Raw genomic sequence first — 13,449 nt, 5'->3', positions numbered from 1 at the left:
GCGAGGAGTCTTGCCCAGAAGCCATCCATCTCACAGTTATCCAGCAGACTCTATATGTTTGCACGTTTATGTTTGTTATTTGAACATGAAGAATTAATTCTATCCGTGGTCTTGTCTCCCTGCATCTTTAATTGTTATCATCTTTTTACCTTTAGATTGCTTGCTGAAATTGGTATCACTCTTCTCTGATTAATTTCGGTAATTAGCACTGGTAACTTTGCCATATCTGAAAATTAATTAATCATGTTGCAAGTTGGGTAAATAATCATTTTTTTTTTTTGAATAAAATGGATAAATCACGAATTTATTAGAAATAAAAAGATAGCAAAGTACAAGAGAGAACAGAAATAAAAGACAACAAACAAGCGAAACAACCATCTTCCTACTGGCTGTTGTGCTTGATGTGGTAATTTATATGTGAAAAAGGAAAAAATTCTGTGTTTTATTTTTAGCTGTAATTGCATGGAATCAGTCGAAGCCATTCGTTTATGCTTATTTCATTCGTCACAGTAAACACAATTACATTGATCATAATTAACTTGGGAAGTATATTTTGCATATCTGTTGCCTTTGCTGTGAGTTTGATTTATTTGTAATTTTTTTTTTTTCAGGATTGGGACAATGGCATACATAAATGTTGTTTAATATGATTGCTATCAGGTTGATGGTATGAAGGAAAGCAGTAAAAGAGCGATAGCATTGGCTCTATTTCTTCCAGTAATATGGAATTTTGAGGCATGTTTTCCATAATTTTAGTTTTCAATCATGTCAAGATTATGCTTTTATTTATTGTATTGTTTTCTGATCTGCATTTCCAAGACCACAATAAGTTCAAGTCTTACTAAAGGGCTTGTAGCCTAGCAGTACCCTGGGTCCCCTCGTTGGAGGAGATGTGAGTTCAATTTCCCCTGACCGCGCTCCCCAGTTTCAAGAGAGTGAGGACGTTGTGGTAATTCCCCGCTCGCGTACTCCCCTGAGGGTTGGCGCTTGTCGCCCTACCTCAAAAAAAAAAAAGAGGTTCAGGGCTTCTTCAACAATGCTTTTCAAGATTCTCCGGTAGAGATGGTACGTATTCAGTGAAGGATACTGTAACTCTTTGATTACCATTTCAGAGTACATTTATTCTTGTATTCTCTTGGAGCACTGTAAACGTTGCTCTGTTATATATCTATTTGATTAAGCATAAGTTTATGCACATATACAAATTTCTACCAACATTATCAATTATAATTCAACAGTGTGTTGCTGGGGTGCCACTTGCACTCTATATAATGAAAAAAAATATGTAGTTTCATTTTATTTTATCAAGAACAAACTTGAGACAATCACTCTTCATAATTGTTTCCGTAGTATCTCTCTTTGTTTAATATATATTTATATGTGTTTAAGATTCAATTGATTATCTAAGCAATTATTGATATTTTAATTTAGATGATAGCTTTGGGTCGTTGCTGAATTGTAAAGATAATGAGAGGAATTATGAAAATGGAGAGGCAATAATAGATGCATCCATCCATTGAGGCTTTCCTTATCATCTCACAGTGGAGTCATTTCATGTAAATTCTTTTTAGGTATAATCACCAAAATAGTCCATGTACTTTTCTCTCTCTTCTTTTTTGGTCCCTCTACTTAGAAATGCTCCCGACTAGTCCCTCTACTTTTGAAAATGTGCCTACTTAATTAAAAATGCTTCCAATCAGTCCCTCTACTTTCAAAAATATGCCCACTTAGAGGGACTAAGTGGCCACATTTTTAAAAGTAGAGAGACTGGTTGGGAGCATTTTTAACTAAGTGGGCACATTTTCAAAAGTAGAGGGACTAATCGGGAGCATTTCTGAGTAGAGGGACCAAAAGGGAAGAGAGAGAAAAGTAGAGGGACCAACTAGGGTATTATACCTTTTTTTTAACACTAGTTATGAGATGCCCTGTCTTGGAAATGCCACACTTTTGCAATATATTAGACTAGTACTATAATGTGAAACCATGATGAATGGTTAATTGGTTATTAGAAAATAGAAATGCCTCCCATTCATAATATTATATGTATTGAAGAATGATTGTTTTGTACATGCTCCCCATTTACCATTATTCTACTTAATAATTGAGTAATCAAGCTTTAATGTATCCGTAGATTATTTTTCTCTTTTTAATATATTTTGTAATTTACCTTCTCGGGGAAATTAAATGTTTACATAAAACCATCTTTTACTAGTATTTATCCCTTCTACAAATGAAATAAAAAAAAATTATTAATTTAATTTAAGAATGCTAAATTAATGAGAATACTTTAATTAAATGAAACTTTTGATCACGTAAGCCATTAGTTAGGAATCAAAGATGCGTGTCCTTTACACCTTCACATTAAATCGCAAAAAATAATAATATTATTATTATTGTCTTTTGATAACTAAGAATCCGCCGGCCAACCATTTAAATATTTAAATAAATAAATAAGAAATATTTAAAAAGCATGAGAGAGAAGTAATAATCCGTCAAATTTACGCGTTTTAAAAGAAATTTCATGAAAAACTAACAACATTTTTTAAATTTTTTTCTTCTTTTTTTTCATAAATAACAGAAAGCGACGACACAACCGCCATTAGTCCCGGCACGAGCTCACAATCTCCGGCGAGAGTTCCGGGAACCGCCAGTAGAGCGATCCGAGCCGTTGATCAATGGCTAGAGAGCGAGGTGAAGCAACAATAAGAACGGTCCAGATGGAATCAACATCAGCGTCATCGTCGTCATCGCCGTTTAGATCTTGTCGAGCTTGGGAGCGAGGACGATGGGGTTGGCTTTGGCGATGGCCTCACGCCCCGCCGCCTTGAAGTCGAAGGAGCACCCGTGCTTCTCCGGGTACCGATGGGTCCCACAGTAGGTGGCCCCACACCGGCAAGGGAACCCCGTGAGCCCTACCCTCTTTCGGCAAGACGCGCACCGACTCGCCTGAGGCCGCTCCGGCAGCGCCGCAGGCGCAGGCACGTCGGACACGGTCGTGGCGGTTGCGGGGATAGATAGATCAGCATGAACAGTGGATGAGATTGAGGAGGAGGAGGCGGTGGAGGACGGAAGGAGAGATTTTTCGACAGCTATCTTGGCCGATGAGGCTTGATCTTCTTTGAGGCGGTAGTCACTGTAGCACTTGGAGCAGAGGTTGAGGGTGGCGGGGCTACCGAAGAAGCCACAGTTGTTGGCACAGAGGCGATGGCCTTCTTGGCATCTCTGCTCTTCAGCCATGATCGATCTCTGCAATGAAAACCCCAAAGGTTGGTGGTGAATATGAGATTCAATAGATCTATAAAGAAGACGTGTTTCCCAAGTCAATCCAAAAATCGGGAAAAACGGAAACCAATTCTAGAAGCATCGTACTAATTAAGCAATCCATTTCTAAAGCCTAAATATATATTTTTTTTTAAAAGAAAAAAAAGAGAGAGAGAGAGAGAAATGGATTGAATTACCGATTGAGAGAAGTTTGGGGATTTGGGATTTCTCTGCTGCTTCTCTTATTGGGGGTTGTTGTTAATTGAATCAAATGATTGAAGATGAAGGAAAGCAAGAGGAGGAAAAGGGGGGGAATATAAGGAGGAAAAGGAGAAAGGAAGTCGGTTGTTGAATTTGGTATGCTAGAAAACAGATCACCAGCCTGGAATTTGGAAAGAAATAGAGAGATAGACAGAGAGGTTAAATACAACAAGCATTTGGATGTTTTTAACCTCGGCCGGTACGTTTCTTCGCGACCCTAGAGTCTTATGCTATACCACGCTGACGTGGAGGCTTCGGTGTCGTTTACATGTGTTGAAACAGACAAACAAAAGTGGTTTTCGAAGATTCAAGGTGCGTCGTCGGTATTATTTTATCATCGATTAGCGAAAAGAACTTTGTTTTTGGGGTTTATTACAAGAAAACCAAAGGTCTTGTCGGGTTTGTTGTCAGGCGCAAACAGTCGGCAGGGTACTTGTCTGGAAGTGAATGCTTGCGTGCGAGATTATCCTCCGTAGAGAAATGGATCGAGTCATGTGGCATTTTGGTAGTTTTGATGAAAGCCCAGGGTGATTTTTAATTAGTGTCTCGGAAACGGGTCAATAAGGGTGGCCAAAAATCACCACGAATCCCCCTATCACGTTAGAGCACACCAGTAGTATGTTGCCACCTAAGCTTAATTCGGGCCCCACAACTTGAAAACATAATTAAACGTCATTTTCCTCCTATCATTTTCAGCCAAGTTTATTTAGGAGACGAGTGCTAGGACAACATTGTTTTTTTTTTTTTAATTTAATTTTTAATAGAAGTTGAAATAGATCTTGATTTTTCCTAACTAGAGTTGAAAAAATAAGTATCCGTGAACGCGGTTTGATTGAGGGGTAACGGTCCACACGGACGTTGGCAAGTCATTTCCAATAAGAGACATGGTAGTAAAAGGCCAGCTCGTAATGGGGCATTAGAACTCCATCCAACCCGGGAAAAGAATGGGTCGTTTGTGACGGTCACCGTTGCTTGCCCAGAAAGGCATGCATCTTCGGTGCAATTAATCTAAGACATTAAGAAATGGTGATCATCTGGTGCTTTCTAAGCTCGAACCATTCTAAAGTTCAATCACGTGGGAGTTCTTTGTATTCCTTGTATTAATACATATGTGTAATGAATGGAGTACTAATATAAGCCAGTCCAAAAAACAAAGGAAATAATATAATTTAGCCCAAAAAGAGACCTATCTGCGGAAGAAAAACAAGACCAAAACAACCAAAAACGTCACATTTTTGCGATTCAAGCATGTTCAGTTGTAAATTGTTCATATAAAACCCATGTTTTTTATTTATTTATTTATTTCCACTACTTATATCACTCTTTACAGCTGCTTGTTTTGCCATAGAAACAACACAGCCTTACCACTACTTATTGGAATTTCCATAGTTTTTGAAAACAAAGAAGAAAAAATCCGTAGACGCTTACAAGTTACAAGCCTCAAGGCAGTAAAGAATATAAGATAAGGTCAACAGATAAAAGAGGTTTACCTGGCAACACACGGCCCCTCTTTTAAGGCGTTTGGTGGTTGGAATCCGTGGCAAATTGCTTGTCTGAATTGGCTTTCCATCATCTCAAACGGGTCGGTTACAACAAGCCTACTAATAATAATAAATATCATGGGAATCTAATGGTGGCATCAATTATCACCTGGTTGATCAGTTGATTTATTATCTGACTGATCTGGTGACCCGGATCGCTGCGCACCATTGGCATGTTTCACTGCAGCAACACTCTGCATTTCAGGCAGGCTCCGTAGTATCTGGCAACTGCCACCAGGCAGATTATCATCACAGCCATTGTCACATGCCCCACATCGTGTTGCACACAACCAAAGTCTCCGTCCCTCCTCGGCGTTCTTGTCCTCTATGGGAATGTGCCATGACCCTGTTTCTGACTCCTGCAAGCCATGCACATAATACAAATATATGATGCAGTGTAAGGTATAAACACAAAGAAACATGGAAGAGAATCAGACTATGGTGAACAATAGCCAACTATCCATGACTCGTAAACATTCCATAGCATTAACGTTCTGTGGCTCAGAAATCTTCAAAAAGGATGGTTGCCATTCAGTTCTATCAAAACTGTTCATATAGGTTTAATGTGAGGAAAACTGTAAGAGACGAACTAGGTGTGGGCGACAATAGAGATGCCACTTTAAAATCTTCAGCTGCTTCTTTTTCTTAATAAAGAAGAGACTCAACTGCCCAGTGCCCGGAGCTGCAGCAGAAAAATCACTACAGATCCAGACTAATGGATAAGGGAACCCAAAAATGCGATGCAAATACTGCCTTAAATGCTTTGCCCAAAATCAGTCCAACAGTTTTTTGTTAGGGTTGCCAAACAGCAGGTTGTTGCTTTTGAATCAGTAAAAACTGAGGATTTAACCAAATGACAGAACCAGCAGCTGTAAGAATGCCGCTAACTCCAGCCACAGCTGCCACCTTCCAACATATATGATTTTCAGCTGAATAAAAATTTCACAGATAGAGCGCTAGATTGGGTAGTGCCTACACTAAAGGGTTCTATTACTTCTATATGCTGTATAATCTACTGCAGCAAATAATATTGTGACGAAAGAAACAGATGACAATGCACCAAAATACTTTAAAAGCTATACCTGAATGACTGAGGAATATGTGGGTGGCATATGTAGCACCAAAACCCCTTTTGCAAATGTATATTTAACCTGCAAATTCACAAAAAAGAAAACAAAGAAAGGTCAATTATGTGCTATTTCACCCGATCAGATCCACAAAAAATATGTCGGTCAGCTCTCCTAATTAACTTAAATTACACATTGCAGGCTGGATGCAGCACTCTATCATGAAGTGATGCCCTTGAGACTCATAAAGACATAGCACCATAATCAGAAGGACCAACATAACAACCTTAACATTGGCAAAACTAGGAAACCATCTGGTAAAGTGGTATTCACCTTTCTGGGGAATAATAACTACAAAGACAAGGTGTACAATATGTCACAGGAGAAAGCATTCCCAAAATTTTCATCGACACAATAAACTCCCAATAATAAGGATGGGTTTGCAGTACACACCTGATGTCGCTCTTTCCACTTGGGGAAAAAGTTACTCCCGAGGAGCTCAAATATGTGATCTCTCATTTCATCATTAGTCACGAGCAAACACTTGAGCCTAACTGCTGCATAGAGCCAATACCTAAAACACAACCAGATAACAGGAAAGATGAACACTTCCAATAATTTGTAAAAGTAATTCAGCAACTGGCAGGAAAGACGAAATTTATGACACAATCACAGACAATACGTAAATTTCTAAGCTCCCCCGAAAATCTCCATATGGGCCTATTAAAACGAAGATGAGTAAAGAAATGTTTCAAAGGCCATTATTAATATCTTTTACCACACTATGTTATTAGTGATTAACAAAGAATCATTTGACGACAATGATACAGTTACATGATAGCTCAGAAAAGCTGACCCTCCTTTGTCTTTTATAAATTATGGATTTATGAAGAAATCATTCAATTCAGTGAAATCTTGTTAGACTAATAATATGAGCTCAGATCTCCACAGATGCACCCACTAATCTCAATCCTCAAGCAGTGATGCATCTTTCATAGATTATCTTTTTGGATTCAACACTTTCGCTTAGTAACTTACATTTTGGATGCTAATAACTACATAGCGCGAAAGCTCAACAAATAATCAGAAACTAATATATCGAGACATCACAAATGCTTAAACAGAAAATCCTACCAATCATCATTTGATCCACTTGGCGTCGTATATAATATTCCCTTAGCTCTCCAAGTCTCAATCAACTCCTTTGCTGAGGGATTTTCCATGAACACACGCACCCGCTTATTATGTAATATAACAAGTGGCCATTTCCCATGGCTTCTTTTATATAGCTCATTAACAACGGCATCAAGCTGCTCCATTCAAAAAAGCATCAATATCTGCACATAAATGTTCCATATAAAAATGACAGCAATCCACACCTAGCAAGCATAAAGAGCCAGCACAGCTCAAAACTCAGACCTGAGACAAACTGAATCCACCGTCAGCAAAATTTTGTTGATAAAGCCCAACATTAGCCCCATCCACAATAGCTTCATAGGCAGCATGTTTGCCCAACCAATCCTAAACAAATAATGTCAGGGTAACAGAGCTAATCCAAAAGTACCAACCAGAAAGCTTGGAAAATCTCTAACAGCCTGTAACATTTTAGTGCAGGAATGAAAATTTTCAACAAGGTTTTCTTTTTTATCAGGTTATATGTTGATCAATCACATTCAGCTAAAATAAACAGTGGTTATCAGAAGGTGAAACTCCACATGGTATTCATGTCACTCAGGTCACATTTTCAACAATCCCAATCAGCTAAAACTAAGAAAGATGATTTTTTTAATTAAAGAAGTTTAACCACCATTACCTGAAAATTTGTAAAATTCGACCATGTCTCCCTTGACATAGCAAGAGAGGCCACTGAGTCAGAAAACATCTCGGTCTCTTTCTGAGTGATATCCACACAAGCCAGTGTCTCTGAGCAACAAGAACACCTGCCGTCGAATCCCACACTTCCCCAAGAAACTCTCCACTTCCCCTTTCCCAGCCACCCCAGTCCATGCCAACCTCCTCCATTCACTGTGATCGCATCCCTTACAGCACTCACATCCCATCCCAACCTCCCGACCTCCCTTGCGCTCTCACTCCCAAACCATCTCTCCAATACTTCCGCAGTTGATCTCGAGACACATGCCACGGAACCCCTCAACTTCAGCAGATACTCATAAACCTTCTCCTCTCTTCCCAACCTCGCGCTTACATCCAACAATGCAGCAATCTCCGGCTCCTCGGGAGAAATTCCATTCAGAACCATATGATTCTCCACATCATAAGCCTTATCCGCATCCAAATTTTTGCAAAACCAGAAGAGCGCCGGGCCGTAGGTTCTCAGTTTCGGCGAAGCACCGTACTTTTCTTTCAGTGTTTTCACGAGGTCGAAAGCGAGATCCCCACCACCTTCGATTCGGTGGGCAGCGATCCGGGCCATGGAGGTGATGGTGGCCTCGGTGGGGAGTGTGCCATGAGCGATCATGCAGTTGAAGATCTCGAAACCGGAACTAATGGCGGAAGGCTTATCAGGGGAAGGTAGGGTTTCAAGGGAGGAAGAGCAGAGATGGAGGATGTTGTTGAAATGGTATGAGATGAGATGTGTACCATTGGAGATAGCAGCTCGATAGAGATCAAGAGCGCCACTGAGGTCGCCGTTGCGGGAGCATGTGTCGAGAGCTCGCCGGAATTGAGCTTCCGGAGCGTGACCTTTCTTCTTCTTTTTCGATGGCGGTTCCATCGCCATTACCGAAGATTGCGAAACCCTTGAAAAGCCCTAAAGCGGTGATCAAATTAATAATATCATCCCATCTGATCGTTTTATCGGATCGAACGGCTACACTTTCTCATTCTTTGATCAACGTCTAAAAGGCCCGCCACGTCATACCTCGAGATTGACAATACTACTTATCTCAAGATAAACAATGGCGCGAATCTTTGCCACGTGTCATTTTTCTTTTGGGTTGCCTTGTTAGTTAAATCAAGCAAGCAACCAAGCATTCTCGAGCGTTCGTCTTCTCGATGAGTGCTCTCTTCTCTTTGGATCGGCAGCCATTGAAGCGCTATGTGGGCAATCTGGAGATAGAGATCGTTCGTAGCGTTGAAGAGAGGATTAATCGCTGTCAACGAAAATGATGATGATGATGATGATTGAATGGTGTAAGTGAGATTAATTTGCTTCAATTTGTGTTAGTTATGACAGATTGAATTCTAGTTTTTCGTATTGTTGTTTTTGAATTGATTCCACGCAGTGATCGATCATTGATCTTCGTAGTTGAATAAGGAGCAATGAGATAGATGAATAGCATAAATAGGAAGCTTTCCGCCCCATGAAGCAATAGTAAATGGTCTCGAACTTATATAGAATGTGATGCAGGATTTGGTTGTGAATCGAGAGAATTTTAGAGAGGAAGGGAGTAGAGGCTCAGGAGAAGGAGAAGAGAAAAAGATGGAGAATTTTCAGGCCAAAGATGCCCTTTCTTTCCTTTTCCATTCAGTTATATAACAAATCCCTCATTTTGTAACAGATTGTCCACCTAGGTATTTCATCAAATACCTCCTATGCCAGGACATTACCATTTATTGTAACAACCTTGTAATGACTATAATTATTAGAATTTACAATTCATTCATTCACTATAATTATTAGAATTTACAATTCATTCATTCAGATTCTATTAATTGAGATTGGTATTAATTGCACCCATAGCGAAGTCATTAAACTTGGTGTTTTGCCTCCCTTGATTCCTCTTTGACCTTCTCCTCAACATCATCACAACCTGATTGTTCCTTCTAGAGAAGCACCCTGTAATAATTGCCCCTTCTTTTGAATCAACCTTGTCATCAAGGAGAAAGTTTGGAAATGTAGTACAAAAGTCTTCTTTATCCTCCCACATGGCGTCCTTCGGTGATTGACCTTTCCACTGAATCAGGACTTCCCAAAAAAATTTCCTAGATTTCAGAACATCCCATTGTTTCAATGCTGACACTGGAGTCCGCAACAGATGCTGATTTATAAAGTCATATGATAATGACTGAGTCACAGGATTCGGGTCTCCTATAAACCTCTTCAATTTCGAAACATGAAAGACTTTATGTAACTTAGCGGTTGGTGGAAATTTCAACCGATACGTCACATCACCAATTTTATTAGTGATATGGAAGGGTCCATAAAAACGCCTAGCGAGCTTGTGAGAACTTCGCAGCTCTAACGATGTCTGGTGATATGGCTGCAACCTCAATAAAACCCAGTCTCCTTCCTGAAATTGAACATCTATTCTTTTAGCATTGCCTTGGTTGCACATTCGCACTTGTGCTCTTTTTAAATTCTCCCGCAAGGGCAAAAGGATCTCCGTGCGCTCAGAGAGGATCTTATCGACCGTTGCCACGGAGGAGGTCCCGACCAGGTAATACTAACATGACGGTGGAGCTCGACCGAATACAGCCTCAAATAGAGTCATTTCGATAGCTGAATGCCAGGTAGTATTATAGTGCCACTCCGCCCAATGTAAGTATTTGGTCCACTGGCGAGGATGATCGGAGGTGATTCAGGTGAAGCATCGTAAGTAGTCTTCGAGATATCTATTTAAAACCTCGGTATAGCCATCGGTTTGCAGGTGGTAAGCTCTGCTTTGGCCAGCATCGTTCCCTGATGCTTGAATAGCTCGTGCCAAAATCCACTCATGAAGATCGGATCACGGACAGTCAGAGATGATTTGTGCTGGCGGACCATAAAGCTTGATCACATCTCGCAATATTTGCTCAGCGACCTGGGGAGCTGTAAAGGTTGGTCCTAATGCTAAAAAAGACCCTATTTAGACAATCGATCGACAACCACCATGATTGTCGTCTTCCCCCAGATAAAGGTAATCCGGTGATGAAGTCTATGGACACGGAATGCCAAATTTTCCAGGGAATTGGCAATGGTTGCAGCAATCCTTGAGGGGCTTGATTGACGGGTTTAACTGCTTAACACTCCACACAATTGGAGACTATTTTGCGCACTGTTTTACGAAGCTCCAACCAGTAAAATATACTTGTCCACGGACATGGAATGCCAAATTTTCCCAGAAATTGGCAATGGTTGCAGCAATCCTTAAGGGGTTTGGTTGACGTGTTTAACTTCTTGTCACTCCACACACTTGGAGACTATTTCGCACACTGTTTTGCGAAGCTCCGGCCAGTAAAATATGCTTGCTACATGAGCCAATGTTCTCTGTATTCTTGCATGACTGCTAGTGGGTGTGTAATGGAATTCAGCTACTATAATAGGTTGTAGAGCTGAGTTTGAAGGAATCCATATCCTCCCTTTAAACAGTAACAATCCATCTCTAATCCGGAAATTGGGATATTGTCCGAGGTCTTGAGTGACAGAGGCAATCGGGGAAATTCTGCCTGGCTGATTGTTGTAAGCTTTCCTGATGGCTTCCCATATGACAGGTTGTGGATGTGATTCAAAGAACAGGGCATGACAGGATACTCTGGTCACTCAAGATATAGCATCGGCCGGCCCATTAAGAATGCCGGGTTTGTGCTCAATATCAAAGTCATAGCCCACCAATTTGCAGAGCCATCATTACTGTTATGGCATTTGAATTGTTTGATACATCAATGCGTGGAGGCTCTGATGGTCCGTTTGTATCTTAAATCGGTGTCCCAAAAAATACTGTCGCCATTTCTTCACAACTTCGGTGATGGTGAACATCTCCCACGCATAGGTAGACGCAACCGGTATTGAAAATTCCAGCAGTTGCAGTACTGGCGTCACTGAGAAAGCTTATGGAAAGCTTAGGTTTCCGTCTCCGACCACAAAAATGCATCTTTCCTCAGTAATGCTGCTAATTTGGAATATTGGGCGACGAATCACTTGTAATAACCGCAGAGTCCCTAGAAACTTCTTAGAGCTTTGATGGTCCTGGGAATTGGCCATTTTTTAATTGCTTGGGTATTGTCGGGGTCGACGGTCACCCCTTCGCCGGAGACGATATGACCCAAATATACAATTGTCGTGCAGCCAAATTCGCACTTGGAGAGTTTCGCACATAGGCGATGAAGTCGAAGTCGGTGGAAGACCAAGCGAAGGTGAAGCAAGTAGACGAGGATGTCATCAAAAAATATAAGGACAAATTTTCGAAGAACTTGCCTGAACATCGAGTTCATTAGTGATTGGAAAATCGACGGAGAATTGGTTAATTTGTACGGCATGACTAGGAACTCAAAATGGCAGTCGTGCGATCAGAATGTTGTCTTCTCCACATCGTCCAGGTGTATTCTGATTTGGTGTTACTTGGCACGAAGGTCTAATTTGGAGAAAATCTTGGCGCCGTTCACCTCATCTAGTAGTTCCTCCACTGTAAGAATGGGAAATCGGTCCTTCACCGTCACTGCATTCAACGCCCTGTAATGGACGCTGAAACATTAGGTTCCGTCCTTCTTCACAAGGAGCACTGGTGACGAGAAAAGGGCTGGTGCTCGGCCTGATGATACCATCCGTCAGCATCTCTCCTACCAGTTTCTCAATCTCAGACTTCTGGAAGGGCGGGAATCGATACAACTTGACGTTTACGGGGTTAGTTCCGGGAAGCAGTGGAATACGGTGATCATGAGAGGCCATTGAGGAGACGACTGGGGCATCGGATCCAAACTTTGGATGTGGGTCCCTGTGAGTTAATTCAACTATAAGTTGAAAGAATTGAGCTGGGTCCATACCTGATTGACTGAGTGAAGCTGGTCTCACTGCATTGTATTAAAATTGACCAGCCCCTGAAGGTAAACTCGCTGGCCCATGTGACCGAATTCCATGTAAAGCTCGTTGTAATCAAATACAATATGTCCGAATTAGCGCAGCCATTGCAACCCGAGTACAATATTCGCCCCATAAATCGGCTATAAAATCAAGTCTACAGTAAAAGTGGTCTTGCTCAACCGCACAGGCTCTCGTACTTGATACGGCCTCACCATTTCCCATTGTAACCCGTAAATCGGGTAAAGGTTGAATGACCAATCCAAGATGATTAGCCAATTGCTTCTGCACAAAATTATTTGTTAATCCGCCATCTACGAGGACGATGACGTCTTTTCCATGGACGGAGCCCGCAATCTTCAAGGTCGAGGGAACAACTTGCCCCGTGAGGGCGTGGAATGAAATACAGGGCACATCTAATAGCCCTTGTGTTTCTAGTGCATCCACCGCCGACGTCGGTTGTAATTCCGTCGGTGGGTCCTCCGAGGATGACGAATCCTCCTGCTCGACCATTAAACATAGAAACTGCGCCTGTTTACAGCGGTGGCCCGGAGTAAACTTTGTGTCACAATTGAAACAAAGC

The 13,449-nt window shown here is 41.2% G+C and overlaps 2 protein-coding genes across 3 annotated transcripts; both read right to left on the bottom strand.

Annotated features, from left to right (window-relative positions):
• Positions 1–2,473: 2,473 nt before the first annotated feature.
• LOC120270013 (zinc finger A20 and AN1 domain-containing stress-associated protein 4-like) lies at positions 2,474–3,665 on the bottom strand. Its single transcript, XM_039277021.1, has 2 exons — positions 3,459–3,665; positions 2,474–3,246 (listed from the first exon to the last, which is right to left on the bottom strand). The coding sequence occupies exon 2, from the start codon at positions 3,235–3,237 to the stop codon at positions 2,755–2,757; it is 483 nt and encodes a 160-aa protein (XP_039132955.1). The 5' UTR covers positions 3,238–3,246; positions 3,459–3,665; the 3' UTR covers positions 2,474–2,754.
• Positions 3,666–4,778: 1,113 nt separating this feature from the next.
• LOC120270045 (proteinaceous RNase P 2) lies at positions 4,779–8,997 on the bottom strand. 2 transcript variants are annotated; one of them, XM_039277045.1, is made up of 7 exons: positions 7,944–8,997; positions 7,550–7,651; positions 7,265–7,440; positions 6,584–6,704; positions 6,464–6,481; positions 6,146–6,214; positions 4,779–5,422 (listed from the first exon to the last, which is right to left on the bottom strand). In XM_039277045.1, exons 1-7 carry the CDS (start codon positions 8,868–8,870, stop codon positions 5,162–5,164), a joined length of 1,674 nt encoding a protein of 557 aa, XP_039132979.1. In that variant the 5' UTR covers positions 8,871–8,997; the 3' UTR covers positions 4,779–5,161. The 2 variants fall into 2 exon arrangements, with proteins under 2 accessions (XP_039132979.1, XP_039132981.1); XM_039277047.1 differs by lacking the exon at positions 6,464–6,481.
• Positions 8,998–13,449: the final 4,452 nt, after the last annotated feature.

Source organism: Dioscorea cayenensis, chromosome 10 (genome assembly GCF_009730915.1).
Source record: "Dioscorea cayenensis subsp. rotundata cultivar TDr96_F1 chromosome 10, TDr96_F1_v2_PseudoChromosome.rev07_lg8_w22 25.fasta, whole genome shotgun sequence".
In the NCBI taxonomy this organism is placed as follows: domain Eukaryota; kingdom Viridiplantae; phylum Streptophyta; class Magnoliopsida; order Dioscoreales; family Dioscoreaceae; genus Dioscorea; species Dioscorea cayenensis.
This window is presented reverse-complemented; position numbering and strand designations above follow the sequence as displayed.